Source organism: Lacerta agilis, chromosome 7 (assembly GCF_009819535.1).
Source record: "Lacerta agilis isolate rLacAgi1 chromosome 7, rLacAgi1.pri, whole genome shotgun sequence".
Taxonomy (NCBI): domain Eukaryota; kingdom Metazoa; phylum Chordata; class Lepidosauria; order Squamata; family Lacertidae; genus Lacerta; species Lacerta agilis.
In genome coordinates this window covers 12953871-12972111 of record NC_046318.1, presented here as the reverse complement: position 1 = coordinate 12972111, position 18241 = coordinate 12953871, and the positions used below count along the sequence as shown (strand labels likewise).

General features: G+C 41.1%; 1 protein-coding gene across 1 annotated transcript in view; it reads right to left on the bottom strand.

Annotated features, from left to right (window-relative positions):
• The window catches only part of CTNND2 (catenin delta 2), a 481608-nt gene that overhangs the window by 56989 nt on the left and 406378 nt on the right, over positions 1 to 18241 (bottom strand). The window contains 2 exon segments of the mRNA XM_033154385.1: positions 599 to 772; positions 13385 to 13570. Coding sequence (XP_033010276.1) covers positions 599 to 772; positions 13385 to 13570 — 360 coding nt within the window.

The following is an 18241-nucleotide window of genomic DNA, read 5'->3' as shown; positions in this document are numbered from 1 at the left end:
CAACTCAAACAAGTGAGCAGAGCAAATGAAGGGGGAAATCATTTCTAACCATTAATGTAGAGGCACGGAGTTCAGATACTCAACCGCATCACTTGTTTGCATTTGTGACAGTGAGCGTTTCTTTTTTTAAAAAAACTTTTAACAACAATGATTCCTGGTTTTGCATCCATATTTCATATACAGGTGAAACTCGAAAAATTAGAATATCATGGAAAAGTCCATTTATGTAAGCAATTGTTTTCATTAGCTACTGGAGTTTAATATATGAGATAGACTCATGACACGCAAAGCGAGATATGTCAAGCCTTTGTTGGTTATAATTGTGATGATTATGGCACACAGCTGATGAAAACCCCAAAGTTGAAATTGTTAATTTGGGGTTCTCATCAGCTGTACGCCATAATCATCACAATTATAACAAATAAAGGCTTGACATATCTCGCTTTGCATGTCATGAGTGTATCTCATATATTAGTTTCACCTTTTAAGTTGAATTGCTGAAAGACATGAACCTTTCTACGATATTCTAATGTACTGACTCAATGTACCTGTTGCAGGCTTCTTAAGAGTTTTACTAAGTGGAGACATAGGTTCATACCTTCCAACTACCTGCGGCCAGATTTTGTAGTGCGCCAGCTGCCCCTTCCAACGTATCTGGATTTGAGCACTCAGAGAGAAGTGTGAGGTAGGGTTTGACTATGGATGGGTACCACAGCATCTGGATTCCTTTTGGTGGTTCTGCACAGTCGGGGAGAGGACCTACGCCATCCCACTGGAAAGACAGAGAGAAAAGGCGAAATATTATTAGTTATGGCAATTACAGAAGAGAAGAATATTGAACTGAATATACAGTCATAGAATCAGAATCATGGAGTTGGAAGGGATGAGTCATAGAGTCGAACCCCCCTGCAATGCAGGAATCTCAACTAAAATATGCATGACAGATGGCCTTCCAACCTCTGCTTAAAAACCTCCAAGGAAGGAGAGCCCGCAACCTCCGGAAGGAGACCGTTCCACTATTGAACATCTCTTACTGTCAGAAAGTTCTTCCTGATGTTCAGTTGGAGTCACATTATATACCTTTTATCTTTTACATACATTCCACATTCGTCACTTTCCAACTAAAAATCATTTCAAAGCACCACACAATCGTAAAAGCAACCCAACTACAACGCTGGTAAAATTAAAGCATTAATATTTTTTTTAATTGTCATGAATAAAGGAAGTGTAAGCACGCAGGTGGTGCTGTGGTGTAAACCACAGAGCCTAGTGCTTGCTGATCGGAAGGTCGGCGGTTCAAATCCCCACGACGGGGTGAGCTCCCGTTGCTCGGTCCCAGCTCCTGCCCACCTAGCAGTTCGAAAGCACGTCAAAGTGCAAGTAGATAAGTAGGTACCACTCCGGTAGGAAGGTAAACGGCATTTCCGTGCGCTGCTCTGGTTCACCAGAAGCGGCTTCGTCATGCTGGCCACATGACCCAGAAGCTGTATGCCGGCTCCCCTGGCCAGTAAAGTGAGATGAGCACGCAACCCCAGAGTCATCTGCAACTGGATCTAACTGTCAGGGGTCCCTTTACCTTTACCTTTACCTAAGCACTAATTGGTACATCAAAAGTAGATAAAGTTCAGGACAAATAAGTTTTAATGTGGCACTAGGATCTGTCTGTGGGAGGGTGTTCCAAAATGGGGCACTGTCACTAGGCCGGCCTTTCTCCAATTGCCCCCTGCCTTGCCTCTGAAGGCGGGGGGGGGGGAACCCAGGTCAAATTACAATAAAATGTATCAGTGCACTGCACTAGAGTTTTTGGAACATCAGCACCTGTACTACTGATTAGCAGAAGTTGAAGTATACACCCTGAGACCCATCTGGTAAAAAGACATGGTATAAATTAACAATAGTAATAATATAGTTATTGTTATGATTAGCCTAAGTTGCACGGAAGAAGTATGACTAGAAATCTTATTGGCAACAAGTAACGGGTTATTATAATCTGACAATCTTCTTCAGACCTTGAGCTCTCCTTCATATGCAGTTAAGGAGTGAGGAAGTTGCTTCCCTGTGGTATGGACTCAAATGGCCACACAAGCACTTTCTCGTCTTCACCAAATTGTTATTGGTCCAGAAGGATGCTCACCACAATGACATGAGGCTGCATCACAGAGAATCAGTTCTCATGCTGCTCTTCGGGATATATTCTAAGTCATGCAGCTAGCACAGGTGCATCCCTATCCAACAGAAAACCATTTAAATGTCCCAAATGAATGGTATCACTAAAGGGTGTAAAGTGAAACATTATCGGGCATGGAAGCTATTAATATAAGGACTGCAGTGAAAGCATGTCTAATGTAGCACGGTGGCCAGGAGACTTGACTCTCAGGTTAAGATCTGGACACTCAATAGATGGCTTCAGGAAAACCACCATCCTTTAGCTTCAGCTGCCATCTAGAATGCTGGGTAGATTACCTGCCTCCTGTATGTCCTAAGAATTACTGAGATAATAATAGTTACAGGTAGGTAGCCGTGTTGGTCTGCCGTAGTCGAAACAAAATAAAATAAATTCCTCTCAGTAGCACCTTAGAGACCAACTAAGTTTGTCATTGGTATGAGATTTCGTGTGCACCTGAAGAAGTGTGCATGCACACGAAAGCTCATACCAATGACAAACTTAGTTGGTCTCTAAGGTGCTACTGGAAGGAATTTTATTTTGTTTTGAGATAATAATATATGTGAAGCACTTTTTACCCTCGAAAGCTGTATATAATTGTTAATTATGATGGTAATTCCTCCAATAAAATCCAATGCTTACACTAAATAGTTATACCAATGTGGTAAATAATGAATGAATGGATGCCTGCTTTATACACACTTTTTAACATCCGTAGGAAACCACTGGGGAAAGTAACAAAGTTTGCTCAACCTCTAATTTTCTCTTAATTTAACTAGGTCGTGGTTCCTATTTCTCCAGCCCAGCACGGAACATAAGAGAAAGGAAAATAGGAGTAGATCACAACGGGGAGGAAATATATTGGGAGATGTAAATATCTTTATGCATAATGGGCTCATTGAGAATCAATTTGCATTTCTCAAAGGTGATTCATACACATGCTGTGCATCACAGTAATTCAACAATTGATGACTCACATCAGAATGTGTGAACCAAATCCCCTGAAAACATGGAAGTTCAATCGATGGTGTCCCTCCTAGAAAATTATTTAATTTAATTTATTAATTTATAGGATTATATTTGGCCCTTCACTATGTGGTTTTAGGATGCTTTTCAAGACATAAAACAAACAGTCGTACCTTGGAAGTCGAATGGAATCCGTTCGACTTCCAAAATGTTCAAAACCAAATTTCGGCTTCTGATTGGCTGCAGGAAGCTCCTGCAGCCAATCGGAAGCTGTGGAAGCCCTGTTGGACATTTAGCTTCCAAAAATAGTTCACAAACCGTAACAATCACTTCCGGGTTTGCGGTGTTCGGGGAGCCAAAACGTCGAATTACAGGCTGTATAAACAAGAGAGCTGGACCATAAGGAAGGGCTGATCGCCGAAGAATTGATGTTTTGAATTATGGTGCTGGAGGAGACTCGAGAGTCCCATGGACTGCAAGAAGATCAAACCTATCCATTCTCAAGAAATCAGCCATGAGTGCTCACTATAAGGACAGATCCTGAAGTTGAGGCTCCAGTACTTTGGCCACCTCATGAGAAGAGAAGACTCCCTAGAAAAGACCCTGATGTTGGGAAAGATGGAGGGCACAAGGAGAAGGGGACGACAGAGGATGAGATGGTTGGACAGTGTTCTCGAAGCTACTAACATGAGTTTGGCCAAACTGCGAGAGGCAGTGAAGGATAGGCGTGCCTGGCGGGCTCTAGTCCATGGGGTCACGAAGAGTCGGACACGACTGAACGACTGAACAACAACATAACACCTCCTTTAAAATGCAAATCCCCTTGTAATGTATGGATGGGAGCGCATTTAATGGGAGACCATACAACTGCAACCGTGTTTTGTACTATAGGCTCACTTTCAGTTATAAACCAGAGGTTATCCTAATTTCACTAGCCAGAAACGTGGGCAGATAAAATACATCAGCTGTGTACAACGGAGCAACCCATGTCTGCTATGCAAGGCTGGCAGCTGGAGGTAACAGGTAAGAGGTTTCATTTTTTAAAAAAAACAACCCCTGAAGAGAAACCTCTGGAAGGGCTATGCATTCCTGAATCCTTCATGAAATAGATTAGCAGTCTCCAGCCCTCTTTGGGCTGGCAGCATATTAACCAGCACGGCAGAAATCTAAACTGCTGGTGGTGCCCTGTCAATCCGCCATGTAAAATGGGCTGCTGTAATATTAAAATTATGAAGAGAGTCAAAGGAAGAGAAGAGAGAGCTGTTAGACTTGGGGGCAAATTACAGTTCATGGTGTCACCAGGACTCCCACACTGTAAATATCAGTGAAATTTAGCCTTCAAAACATCACTAGCAAGCTAAAATCTTTCAAAGAAGTTAAGGGTGAAATCCTCGAAGCTCAAGTAGTGTTTCTATAGCTCAATTCGTTGTTCTCCGGCATATAAAAAAGCCAAGTCTCTCAGAAGGGTGGCACAGCAGAAAACTTCACAAAACCATCATTTGCTTTGAATCCAAGAGGCTGTTTGAAAAACAAAAGTGCTCTTTAAAATGTTTCATAGACTGACAGAGGAATACAAATACACATACTTCTGTTCCTTTGCTTCTTTATTTATTTTAGACTCATTCTGAAGAAAACTTTCTGATTTCCTTTCTGGATTTGCAGTATTCTCCATATGGAAGGCTCAGCCATTTTTGGAGGGGGGGTTACTTTAACGCATTACTATGTTAAAGCCAAAAAATTCCCCAATGCAATACAGTTCCTAAATGTAGGGGTGGGGGTGGGGGGCAACAACTCAGATTGGCCAAGACACATAATAACTTGCTCCAGGGCGCAGAATTACAGAAGAGGAACTCACCATTCACTATGAAAGCAAGAAGTGATTTTTTAAAAACCCTCTCTCTCTCTGAGCTTAGGTAAGATAATCTTTAAAAATTTAGGCCAGGATGCAAAGAGCTACTGTAGGCATACTGAGAGGGATGTTTGACCCGCCTGATTTTCAGCAACAGACTCTCAGGCTCGATCACAAACCGTTTCTGAAGCACACCTCAATTTCAAAAGTGGCCTGAGCCTTATGTTATCCTGAGGCATGCACTCTTGACTTTGCAAAATTTAACCCGCACTGTGGACCATAAGTAAGTAGTATTAAAGTGACTTATAATACTGCTTAGAGAATGATGTCCAAAGTTCTTTTCAGCATGAACTAGTTGTATGATTCTTCCGTCTGGACTTGGGAGTGTGCCTATAATGTGTGGGAGGCAGCTACACATTTCCACATGTACATTCCATATAAAAGGGGTATGCAACTAGAATCTATATCTGCTAATATTTGCAAGGTCTGGTATCATTACACGTTTAACATGCTTTTGCTGCTATTATAATGCATGAAACCGTTATGTGGTTTATATATTAAACTACAATAGGAGCAATAGGTGGCAGAAAGCAAGAACTGCATGATTGTAGAGGCTCTGGAGGATTGAGTGGATGAGACCAATAGTGGGTCCAACGATCAAGAAGATGGTTTCTGCACGTGCAGGAGAGGGAAGTGAGGGGCAGAGGGAGCTTGTCAATCTGGGAAGGCAGCCCATCTAGGAGAAGATAACCTCTGATCCTAAACCTCTGCTGCCTTGCAAGATGACTTTGGTAGAAGCAAAGGCTAAGGAGTGAACACTACAGAAATCCAGAGCAGAGTCCCTAAGATGGTTGGTTGCTTGTACGCCTCTTTCCGGCAACTCCTGCAGCCAAGCTGGTGCCAAACGTATGGCTCTGATTTTCTTTGGACCACGTCAGCAAGGCCAAGAGGGGAGTTGTAGTCTGGGCAGCCCAGAACCTCTATTTTCTTCTACATGCTGGGTATGGTTTTAATGTGTGTGTTTTGTGTAAGCTGCTTAGAAATATTTTGTAATAGGGTACTATTAAATAAAATAGTAACAGGGGACACAGCTACATTCAGGCGACTATATTGTTATAACTGTGTTGTAAACATGGGACACCAGGTGGCGCTGTAGAGTTTGATCCTTCGTCAATGTGATATTCCATTATGAGCTTTAGAATGTGTTTTCCTTTTCTTTTCTTTTTTAATGTGTCTAGATCCAGCCAGGGTCTTTGGTTAGCTGAGAAACTTGCAAAGAATGCTTGGCTAGGTGGAGCCTTCATATGCTCTTAAGCAAACTAAAGTGCATATGCAAGATCACTTAATGCTGATTAATTAATTGTTAAGACAATCCTGAGTATGCACTCTTGCTTTGCAAATTAAACACACATTAGTGGATAATGAGGACGATGCATGAGTGACACCTCCGTCTTAGTTGACCTTTCATGAAAGTAGTTTACGTGAGACTGCTTGATATTGGGCTTCTGCTGCTACAGTAAAAGGTAAAGGTAAAGGGACCTCTGACCATTAGGTCCAGTCATGGACAACTCTGGGGTTGCGGCGCTCATCCCGCTTTACTGGCCAAGGGAGCCGGCGTACAGTTTCCGGGTCATGTGGCCAGCATGACTAAGCCACTTCTGGCAAACCAGAGCAGCACACGGAAACCCCGTTTACCTTCCCGCTGGAGCGGTACCTATCTATCTACTTGCACTTTGTGCTTTCGAACTGCTAGGTTGGCAGGAGCTGGGACCGAGCAACGGGAGCTCACCCCATCGCGGGGATTCGAACTGCAGACCTTCTGACTGGCAAGCCCTAGGCTTTGTGGTTTAACCCACAGCGCCACCCGCGTCTGCTACAGTAGGGAAACAGAAAAGAAAAAGAATCCAGCATTACCCTTCCCCTCACACTGACAAGATAAAAAATAACAAGAGGAAGGGGGAAATAGAGACTGCAGATATGATGCTCAAGCCAGCTTCTCCATTAACACGCCAGAAAGGAGAGAGATTTCTGAAGCACTTCTGCCACATACAATTCTTTCCTTAAAAAGTGAAGAGGGCATGCAAATGTTAAGGCAATTTGAGATTTCTTCCCAGAAAACTGCTATGATTTTGCAGCAAGAGAAATTCCATCATGAGCATCTATCAGACAGAAAAAGAAATTATTGGAGAGGACGAAAACAATAAATAAACACAATAAGCTGTAATAATATGGAACTATATGGATGGTTGGTAAATAGTGACAATAGGTGGGTTCAGGCAGCAGCTGTGACCTAGGAACTAGAAAACAGAAAGCAAACAGGGGCATCTTCAGACAGGCCAGCTAGTGTTGGTATAGATCTATGCACATTTTTGAGTTATACAGAATTTTTTATCCTATAGAATGGATGAATTAAGCCAGAGTGATGCAGAGCACAAAGTTAGTTACAGATGAACACGTATACACCAATATTCATAGACAGACTGGACTGCTGTTAAATAACTGCAGATTAAAAAGAACCAACAGGACATTCTACAGATGCCATAAGCTGTTCCACTTATTTCCTCAGATATATATTAAAACCACATTTTAACTGCTTTCCAATCTGTGAGTTTCAGCCTATTCAGTGAGAGAATTTTTCTATGCAACTTGGATCTTAATGCATTAGGGTTTACAGTGTCTCTCTCTCTCTATCATGCTCAAGCATGATTTACCTGTCTATCAGCTGTGAAATGTTGCTGTTGTAGCTCATGATTGATGACAGAAGATAAAACAGAAGGTCACAGTGATTTCAGGGGGTCACCCGGAATGAAAATACTTTTGGATCTGATTCATCTTATGTCTATATTTAAGAGTAATGATAACCATAAACCTGGAGAAAACCAACAGAACCAAAAACTAAATAAAAAATTCTTTCCAGTAGCACCTTAGAGACCAACTAAGTTTGTTCTTGGTATGAGCTTTCGTGTGCATGCACTTCTTCAGAACCAAAGGTAAAGGGACCCCTGACCATTAGGTCCAGTCGCGGACGACTCTGGGGTTACGGCACTCATCTCGCTCTATAGGCTGAGGGATCCAGCAGACAGCTTCCAGGTCATGTGGCCAACATGACTAAGCCTCTTCTGGCGAACCAGAGCAGCGCACGGAAACGCTGTTTACCTTCCTGCTGGAGCAGTACCTATTTATCTACTTGCACTTTGATGTGCTTTCGAACTGCTAGGTGGGCAAGAGTTGGTACCGAACAATGGGAGCTCACCCCGTTGCAGGGATTCAAACCACCGACCTTCTGATCGGCAAGCCCTAGGTTCTGTGGTTTAGACCACAGCGCCACCCGCGTCCCCTCTGTATAGAATAGGCAAAGGCAAATATTTAAGAAATAATAGTTGCACTGCACGTTGTTAAAATGCACAATTTACTCTGGCACAACTTCCTTCATTTTACAATTTTCCATTTAATACTGTCGAGTTTATCCGCAGGATTTTGGGTTATGATTCTTGCATCATAGATCAAGACTATGACATCAACGAGATCCCGAGGGATCTTCATCCTTACAAAGTCCCCTGAAAACATAACCCTTGGTGACTTCTCAGTGTCAACTATGATTATTGGGATGAGTTGAAGTGACATCCTAACAATGCCTGGAATGGTGTAATTTTTTTCAGCCTAGTAGTAAAGCTATAGCATGGACTGTACCCACCAGACTATAAGTAGAATGGAATCTGATAGCTTGTTTTTGTATGACAAGCTATCAAAGGAACTATTTACGTCCAGAAATGTTTACGTCTGTGGTTTGTGAAAAGTAGGCCTTTGACGCATTCTTTGTATTGTGCATATTGTGAGAGGCAAAAGAGAAATCCTTGATTTATTTCACAAACAAACTGTGATGGACTCTTTTGTGGCCTTCTTGGAATGCCAACCATTTAACCATTATTGTTATAAACATTCTGAAAACAAATTGCCATTACAAAATAATTGCTTCTACCCCAATGACCCCCGGGCATGTGCAAGGGACTGCTCTTGCTGAACAGATGGCAGTTAATGGCATGCAGAGTGGCACTCGTGTTTCTCTGGATCAAATCCAGAGAATTGTCTTTCATTGGCTACAGAGTTAAGACGCTGCATTACAAAAATGGTTTAGAATGAAATCTATGTCGCTCTGTAACATTTTTAACCAGCAGTTCTGTGATATTTGATATCGTATTCTGATTAAACCAGTAATACAGCTGCCACAGCCAACAGGAATCAAGGAGATTATAGGAGCCATAGTCACAGTTTCTGCACACAGTCATTTCTGATCCTACTTCGCCTGCTGGATTATAATCATACATGGAGGTTTTAGTGCAGGAGTGAATCTGAAGTTGAGAAATATTACCATGGTTAAGAAACCCTGAGAAAAACCCAAGTCACATTATCAGAAATATTAAACATCAATCTAAGAGATTTGGGGGTTTCCATCACTATACTAATCTAAAGTCTGAAGATAGTGTAATTTATCTTCATGCTGTATAACAGTCCAGTGAACATAAATTTAAAATTACATGCACAGTTCCATGCACACCTTATTCTAAGAAAAGGATATTAAACCCTTCAGACTGATGGACAAGAAGAGCTCTGCAGAGGATTTTACCCTGCTCTGACAGAGAATGATTAGAACTAGAAAAAAGTTGCCTCAGAGTATAATCAGAAGTATAACACAGAGGAATTACAGTATCCAATAGGAAAATGTCAGAATGATTCTGTCTTCAGAAAAAATATATATTATCAATCTGTACCTGAGAGTAAGCCACACTGAACACAATGGGACTTCTGAGTCAAACTACGTCAAAGATGCATAAAATACTGAGAATTAAAATAATACTGTATAACCAAACAGTAGTATTAGTAGTATATTACTGTCACAGACTAATAAAATTCAGCACAGAATTAAGGCTTTTACAACAGTTAAGGGACGTGGGTGGCGCTGTGGGTTAAACCACAGAGCCTAGGGCTTGCTGATCAGAATGTCGGCAATTCGAATCCCCGCGACAGGGTGAGCTCCCGTTGCTCAGTCCCAGCTCCTGCCCACCTAGCAGTTCGAAAGCACGTCAAAAGTACAAGTAGATAAATAGGTACCGCTCCGGCGGGAAGGTAAACGACGTTTCCGTGCGCTGATCTGGTTCGCCAGATGCAGCTTTGTCATGCTGGCCACATGACCTGGAAGCTGTACGCCGGCTCCCTCAGCCAGTAACGCGAGATGAGCGCCGCAACCCCAGAGTCGGACACGACTGGACCTAATGGTCAGGGGTCCCTTTACCTTTACCTTTACAACAGTTAAAATACTGCAGCAGTGCAGCAGTTAAAACAAGTACAAATAGTTGTGTGTTCTTTTCCTCTCTAGAAGCCAGCAAAAAAAAATTTCTTCTGATCTGCATGATATTAAGAAAAAACACACCTGGCAATCCCCTCAGTGACATATCCCCTCAGTGATTTTCTTCCAGGAAAATCCATTAGTAGAGGGAGAATTAACATCCCTCTAAACTTACTATAGAAGTTGTAGTGCAGAAGGACATGTTGAATAGATTTTATTGCTCCTGCTCCAGACACATCCGTTTATTAACCAGGGTCTTATTAAATCAGTCATTTAACAATGCTGAAGGCAGCATATTAAAGTGAGCAGGAGAAAATGTTCTCTTATACTTTGAAATGGTTAATGTCTATAGATACCACAACTGTGGTGATTCCACAGTTTATAGGGATATTAAATAGTAATGGAGAACAAGATTTATTGGCTTTAATTCTTAGACAGCGGAAATTCAAATTTACTAACCTTTGGACCACAGTAAGTTGGGCTTTCTTTAATCCATAATTGTCCAAAACCTCAAGAGAAAAATCTAGACTAAAATCTTCTCCATCTCTCTCAACCAATGGCTAACTAAAGAGTCTGAGAACAACATGGAGAGAGAACTACCATGAGATGCTAAGAAATGTAAATATACCGGTAGTTACCATTAGATAAATAGCTGCCTTTCCCACACAAGGAGGTAACTCCAGTAACTTCCTAAGGAAAACAGACTGAACTCTTTCTACTTGGGAATTAAACCTTAAAGATACAAATGAAGATGTCATAAGGAAGCTTCCAAGAGAAAATCAAACTGTTAAGAGTGAGGAGGTGATAACTCCAATCTAGGTTTCCTGAGGAATCACTGAGGGGCTTCCCAAATCAAACTGATATTGTTTGGATTCAATAAGGGCTTCACTGAGGGAACAGAAAGGCTTCCCCATTCAAACTGGGATTGTTTAGATTCAGGAGACTTCTGTGGGGCACCATATTTGCAAAATGTGAAACTGTACCAAACATGATGGCTAATAAGGTGTCAGTTGGCTTCATTAAAACACACTAGTTACGTGTCTTTATGGAAAACAGATAATGTCTAAACTTAGCTGAGGGACTATCTATGTGGGTTTTTTAATACCTCATACAGATTCAAGAGAGTACATACAAAGTCGCACATGCAAAGTAGCCCTGAATCATTTCCCTAAAGGAATCAGCACAGCATGCTGTAATGTTTCTTTAGGAGCTATTATAGGCAAATGTGTCAGTGACTCACAAATTATGGGTCAAGCAAAGTTTTCTGAACCATTTGTTTTAGTGCATGCTGTGCAACATGCTTGGGCCCCTAAGCCCTTTTCGTTTTCTTTTTTTTATTAAGTATCCTTAAAGAACCTTCACAAGTTTAAAAAAAAGACATCTGAAGAGTTAGCGTGCCAGAGCATCTTTGTGTCAGGAAAGCACAATTTCTGTAAGCCACAGTGAATAAACTGAAAACATGGAAAGTACTCGGTTGCGCTAGTAAATGTAAACTGAATAAAGCGACAAAATAAAAGTCTTAACATTTTTAGCCTAAAAAGGAAATAGAGCAGGAAACATGTCCCACTGAAAAGAATTTAAACCATGTCTGCTTCTGTGTCACCAGGGTTCTAGCAACACAATCAGTTTAGCTGAAAATAACTGAATTCCAGCTGAGGGTGGAATTATAGGTGTTTGTTTACTGCATGTAGAATTTTGTTTGGTTGCTTTTCAGTCAGCTGTAAACACTTGCTTATTGTTCTGGTTTTTAGACTTCTATAGTGTTTGATAACTGGATCAAGTTGTATTTATATGTATCTATGTATGTAATATCTGCATACACAAGTATAGCTATGTAGGCATCAAGTTCAGCTCTCTTGGGGATTTCTGTTTACCTCTTCATAGATTTTGGTCCCATAGGTTTGTGGATTCTGATTTTCAATTGCATAATATATATATATATATTTAGTTTTCTAAACTTCAGATTTATTGCAAGAGGCAAATCAGAAGTTGAGGTAAGCTGAAAGCGAGTTGGCAACTCCCGGCAAGATCAGGAGCTCTAGCCTCAACCTATTTTTCTTCTTGAGAGAAGTAATTGCGTATGGATGGTCTTCCTAATTTCAATCAGGATAACAGTATTAGAAACAGTCAATCTGCCATACAGAGAAATAAATTCAACATCAATTATGGAAGCAACTATTCATTCAGTTAGAAAATAGATCTAGAAACTTACATTAGACTGTGGCAAATAGAAGAACTGTACTACAATACAATACAATACAATACAATACAATACAATACAATACAATACAATACAATATGCTCTTATTTTGAGGCTATTTGGAGAAGTTTTGTTCAGAATAAATTTAATTAAACCATGTGGATTATACACTATTAAAAATCCGTGTGGATTTTTGCCTTCATGAGGAAACAAGCATAAGTCTGAGATCTATCTTTAAAAGTTTTTCTCCCTTATTTGGCATTTGAAAGCAGACTGCTCACTGCATAGGAGCTATGTGCTAGAAAATATCCAGGGGTTAATTTAATTATTCCTGAAATCTTAAAGATCTTTTCATCTGGGGTGCTTAGTCTTAATGCCGTTTCAAGAAATGTAATGCTAAATGAAATATTCCCTAAATCACAGCTGGCTGGCTCTTTTATTGGCTTTAGGGCGTATATCAGCAGTTGTTGTTGTTGCCAAAACCGACACACACACACACACACACACACAGGCTGACACACACACACACACACACACACACAGGCACACAACTCCTGTCTTTGGCTGACCCACCATCTCTGCATCTCCATCAGGTCACTGGGCTCTGCCTATTCCAGCCCTGTATCTACTGTTATTCTATTTGCTGCTGCCACCAAAACTGCAAGGCTAGATCAGCCCCCTGAGGTTGCCCCCTCTGTCCTAAATGGACAGAAATTATAGTAGCACCAATGTTAAACAATGACACTGGATCAGAACGATTTCCCCAGTTATTCTTGTCTTTGTTCAGTGCACAGTTTGGTTCTGGGCTGAGTGCATTAGCACGGTCACCAAATATTTGCTACTGTAAGTCATTTTCAGTACCTGATCTTGAGATTTCTTTTTCTTCTTCTTCTTGCCCCAGCATCCCGAACTTTCTGCATCTTTTCCATTGGCATCGCCACAAAGCAAGCCATCTAGTTCATCGGTCCCCATTTGCTGTCCCTGAGATGTTTCTGCAGCGAGTCTGTATGAGAGGTTCCTTAAAATGCACACACAGTTTTCAACGGTCTAAAAAGGAAGATAAAAATAAATGGAAAATTATTTTAGGATTCTTACATTCAACAGAAAGGTTTTCAGTCTTGAACATTCTTTTGGGTATAAAATTGTCCCCCCACTGGATACTCCCCAGACTAGAAAACTACCATTTGTAGAGAACTACCATTTGTAGAACTATGAAAAACCTGAAAGGCAGGTTCTTAAAATGGCCAATTCCAATGTCTACAATGGTGTTGGGGCAGCTGCACCTCAGAGGTCAGATGCTAGCCTGCTTTTGTTTTCATGTTTGTACATGGGTGCTTCCAAACTGAAAACAACCTTAATTAAGCATGTTAAGAAGTTGCAAAGCCTTTTTTTTTCATTGAGAGAATGGAGTTTTAGTCAATAGTTAGCAGTGTCAAACAAATTTCAGAGAAAATCCATTGTGAAAGGGGGTAGAATTAAAGTTAAAATGTGATAAATCGGATGGATGGATGTAAACTGGATTCTTCCCATTTACAGCACAGAGGGAAAAGTTATTTATGTTATAGTCTTATGTGTATATCTTGCATGAACCCCACATGGATTGATTATGGGGGGGGACCCAGGAAATAAAGTGTATTTTAGAGAGTCATCCATTCTTTAAGCTGCTTATTTGAACTGTCTAAGCTACCAGACTTTTCCTCTTTTTTAAATAGTGAAATTATTACATATGTCATTTGGTCCATCTCAGAGTGATGAAAATATCATATAGCGCAATGAAGAATCTCAGCTTTTGCTCTTTTGCATGGAAATAATGCTGAAATTTAGGATACCAGAGTGTTGGGGTTGTTTTTTCCTTTTAAATAGAGTTGCTTTTCATTTGAAAACGAATTCTGTTTGAGTTCGAAATGGTTCAGGCTTCTTAACATTTTGCCATTAGAATTGTAGCTAGTGGGTGGAGAGTTGTGACGGTGAACGGGCCTGCTGCTCATGTGGTCTCAACCCTTGCTTCCTTCACCGTAAGAAATAAAATAATTCTTCGTGAGACCCATGGCTCCTTGAGTAGGGGATCATTCTGACCATCTATCATGAAACCCATGATAGCCTTTCCCCCCTTCTGTCCTGTATCCTATTCCTTCTGATTGTCTAGTTGTCATTTCCCCTCCTCTCCAGCACATTATCAATCTATCTCGTTCCTCTGGTTCTTTCCTTACTACATTCAAACATGCCAGCGCATTACCAATTATGAAAAAAATTAATAAGTAGAGCTCTTGATGGCTTCTTGCTTCCACTTGCCTTGACTTTCTCTCATCTAACTCTCTTCTTTTGGTCCTCTCTAATTGGCTTTCCATACCACCTCTATGTGGATGATACCTAGATCATCCTGGTTTATGACGCCATGGGAGAGCACAGTAGATGCATCCTCATCCTCCTCCGTCACCCCACTTCCTGCTGCACTCGGTTTTATGTGTGGAGATCTTGGCTGCAACCAGGAAATTCTGGTTTAGTGTTGAAGAGAAGAAGAAGAGTTTGGATTTGATATCCCGCTTTTCACTACCCTAAGGAGTCTCAAAGCGGCTAACATTCTCCTTTCCCTTCCTCCCCCACAACAAACACTCTGTGAGGTGAGTGGGGCTGAGAGACTTCAGAGAAGTGTGACTAGCCCAAGGTCACCCAGCAGCTGCATGTGGAGGAGTGGAGACACGAACCCGGTTCCCCAGATTACAAGTCTACCGCTCTTAACCACCACACCACACTGGCTCTGTTGGTTAATGAGCTAGACCTGTGTGCTGAAGCTGGTGCTTGATGGAAGGGAGGGAGGACTGGGGGAAGCATGTGCGGCTGTAGGACTCATACAGGGCTTCATAGGTCATGAAACTGTTTGAGAAAGGTCGAAATGTGTCCAGTGTGTGTACAATGGTTCTTAGATGTCTGCGAGAATATTAGCTTTAGAGAAGGAAGTAGATGGCACTATCAATGCACATCCTGCTTCACAGGAATGTTAGTTCGCAACAGTAGTACCGCGTTTCAGTATGTCAGCTGCAGCACCATTTTCTGAGCGACGTTACAAAAACTGGCTTTTACTGTGTATCTGAAGAAGTGTGCATGCACACGAAAGCTCATACCAATAACAAACTTAGTTGGTCTCTAAGGTGCTACTGGAAGGAATTTTTTAAATTTTGTTTTGGCTTTTACGATATTGCTGCTGAAACAGACATATGGTAAAACAGAATGGGTGTGAGCGCCTGCAGAATTTTAAGGGAGCGGCTTATATTCGGGTATTCTCTCTCCCCCCCCCCTTTACAATATTAAAGGTTCATCTTATATTTGGGTGCGGTTTATATTCGGGCCAATATGGTACTTACTTATTTTATCTTCTTTAAACAATTTATATGCCGCTTAACTGCAAAGCAGTGTACAGAAAACTATGGATTCCATTGATCCAAAAAGGTTCTGAAGACTCCCTTCTTCTTCTAAATGCTATGAATTAATGTGCCAGGCATTCTGTTCTCTCCTGTGTGCAGCTGGAACCGGGACTCTCGTTTACCTCATTTACAGTTTTATAGAATAGAACACTCTTTTTCATTTAGAACAGTACCCAAAAAAAGGAATCTTCTTAAGAACAGAAGACCCTGCTAAGGTTTAGAATTCTTTCCTACTCCTGGGTGCCTGGTAAGGAAATAGCGTGGATTTCATTGATCCGAACGAGTTCAGAAGATCCAGTTCTCAAGCATTTCAATGCCTCATCTTCTGTTTGCCAAGGTGATTCAAGAAGCTTTGATATGCAGCTACCGATTTAGCTTTTATGCAGCTCATGGAGACAGCAGGAAGCAGGAGTTTTGTTGGGGGGGGGGGCAGGCAGAAATGGCTTTGCATGAATTGCGTTGCTGACTACAATGATAACCTGGCAGATTAGAGTTGTTTTACTACTCACTAATTGATTTTAGGGTATTATATGACATACCGTAATCTGCACACACATCAATTACTGGGCCATGCATATAAAATTTTGCAGAACAAAGATGCTTCAGCTCAGGGTATGCTTTTTTTTTTTTTTTTTGCTGCCAAGTGTACTCAAACACAAGCGCCAGTTTTGCTTTTTCTAGCAATCAGAAAAGTTCAAAAGGTGAAAAGCAGTCCTTCACACACATGTGAAGTGCAAATATTCTGGAAAAGGATGCTAGCCACAACCAGTGCTTTGCTGTCGTCACTCTTCAGCCAGGGTGCTGAAATTTAATATTGGCAGCTTTGCTGTGGCAAAGAATAGTGTCACACATATATTTAAGTTCTTCATACAAATAAACTAAGATAAGCTTCATATCTGTAAAACCAGCTCTTCCTTCTTGTCATGCAAACATGATTTAACTAACAGATAAAGTGGAACCTCGGATTTCGAACGTAATCCGGTCCAAAAGACCATTCAACTTCCGAAATGTTCGAAAACCGAAAACTCAACACAGAAGTCTCAATACAATAGGGAAACTCAATATGGAAGCTGCATGGCATGTTCGGCTTCCAAAAAGCATTCAAAAACCGAAGCAGTTACTTCAGGTTTTCGGCGTTTGAAAGCCGAAACATTCGACTTCTGAGATGCTCGAAAACCGAGGTTCCACTGTACTGCTTAATACAGAAGTTATTTCAAGTGCTAACTAATGCTTTTACACCTGCCGATCTGGGGTCATGTCTTCAGGCCTGCCAGCGATAAATGCATCATGTCTCCCTACCCTCTGCTCACATTCATCGTCACATCTACATGTGATGTTTATATTGAAACGAGTTATCCCTCGAAATTTGGGTCCGGGTGAGATATAAAGCTCATGTATTGGGTCATGTAAGTGTAGGGACGTTGAGTGTGCCATACTTAAATATGGAGTCAAGGCAGATTATAACCTAGCAGGGGCATGAAGTTATAATGTTGACAAAACAAAGCTGTTAACATTTTCACCAAATTATTCCAATTTAGACTAATGTTCAGCAAGGGCTGCAGCTCATTGGTGCAGCATCTGTTTTGCTTACGAAAGTTCCTTGGTTCAAAACCCAGAAACTCCAAGGAGGGCTGGGAATTCCTCCTGTCTGAAACCCTGGACAGCTGCTGCCAGTCAGTGTCGACAATGCCATGCTAGATGGACCAAACTCGGAAGCTTCTGGTGTTCCCGTGGGAGTAACTAATAGGCTTTGTATGAAGAATTTAAATAAAGCCCTACAGAAACACTTGCCATTTTACAAAAAAAGGAATATGCAGCATTTTGTTTCAGCTAAGCTACTCCTCCGCTTTCCAACCCACATAGCGATTTTTTAAAAATTCTGGGAACAACCATAAATATTGGCTGTATCAAAAACAGTATCATACCCAAGGTTAAGAAAATATAAACAATGAAAACCAATAAAGGCAACATTGAGTTAACGTCCATCCACAGTTTTAACACGCATCAGCAAAAGGAATGGCAATCTCTATAATTTAAGCTTAGTAGTCATTCATTAATGAAACTCTACATTTAAGTTGTAAAAATCATCAAACAAAATCTCCACAAAAGCACACAACTCCCCCCCCCCATTCCGATATATTAGCTCCTGCAGAGACTGTGGCAGGCAGACAAGGTAGCTTACCTTCATCGAGACAATTCAAGGTCCAGCACATCAAGTATATCTTCTTATGCTGCTTATTTATTTGTTAGATTTATATACTGCCCTTCCTCAAAGATCTCAGGGTGGTTCACCTCC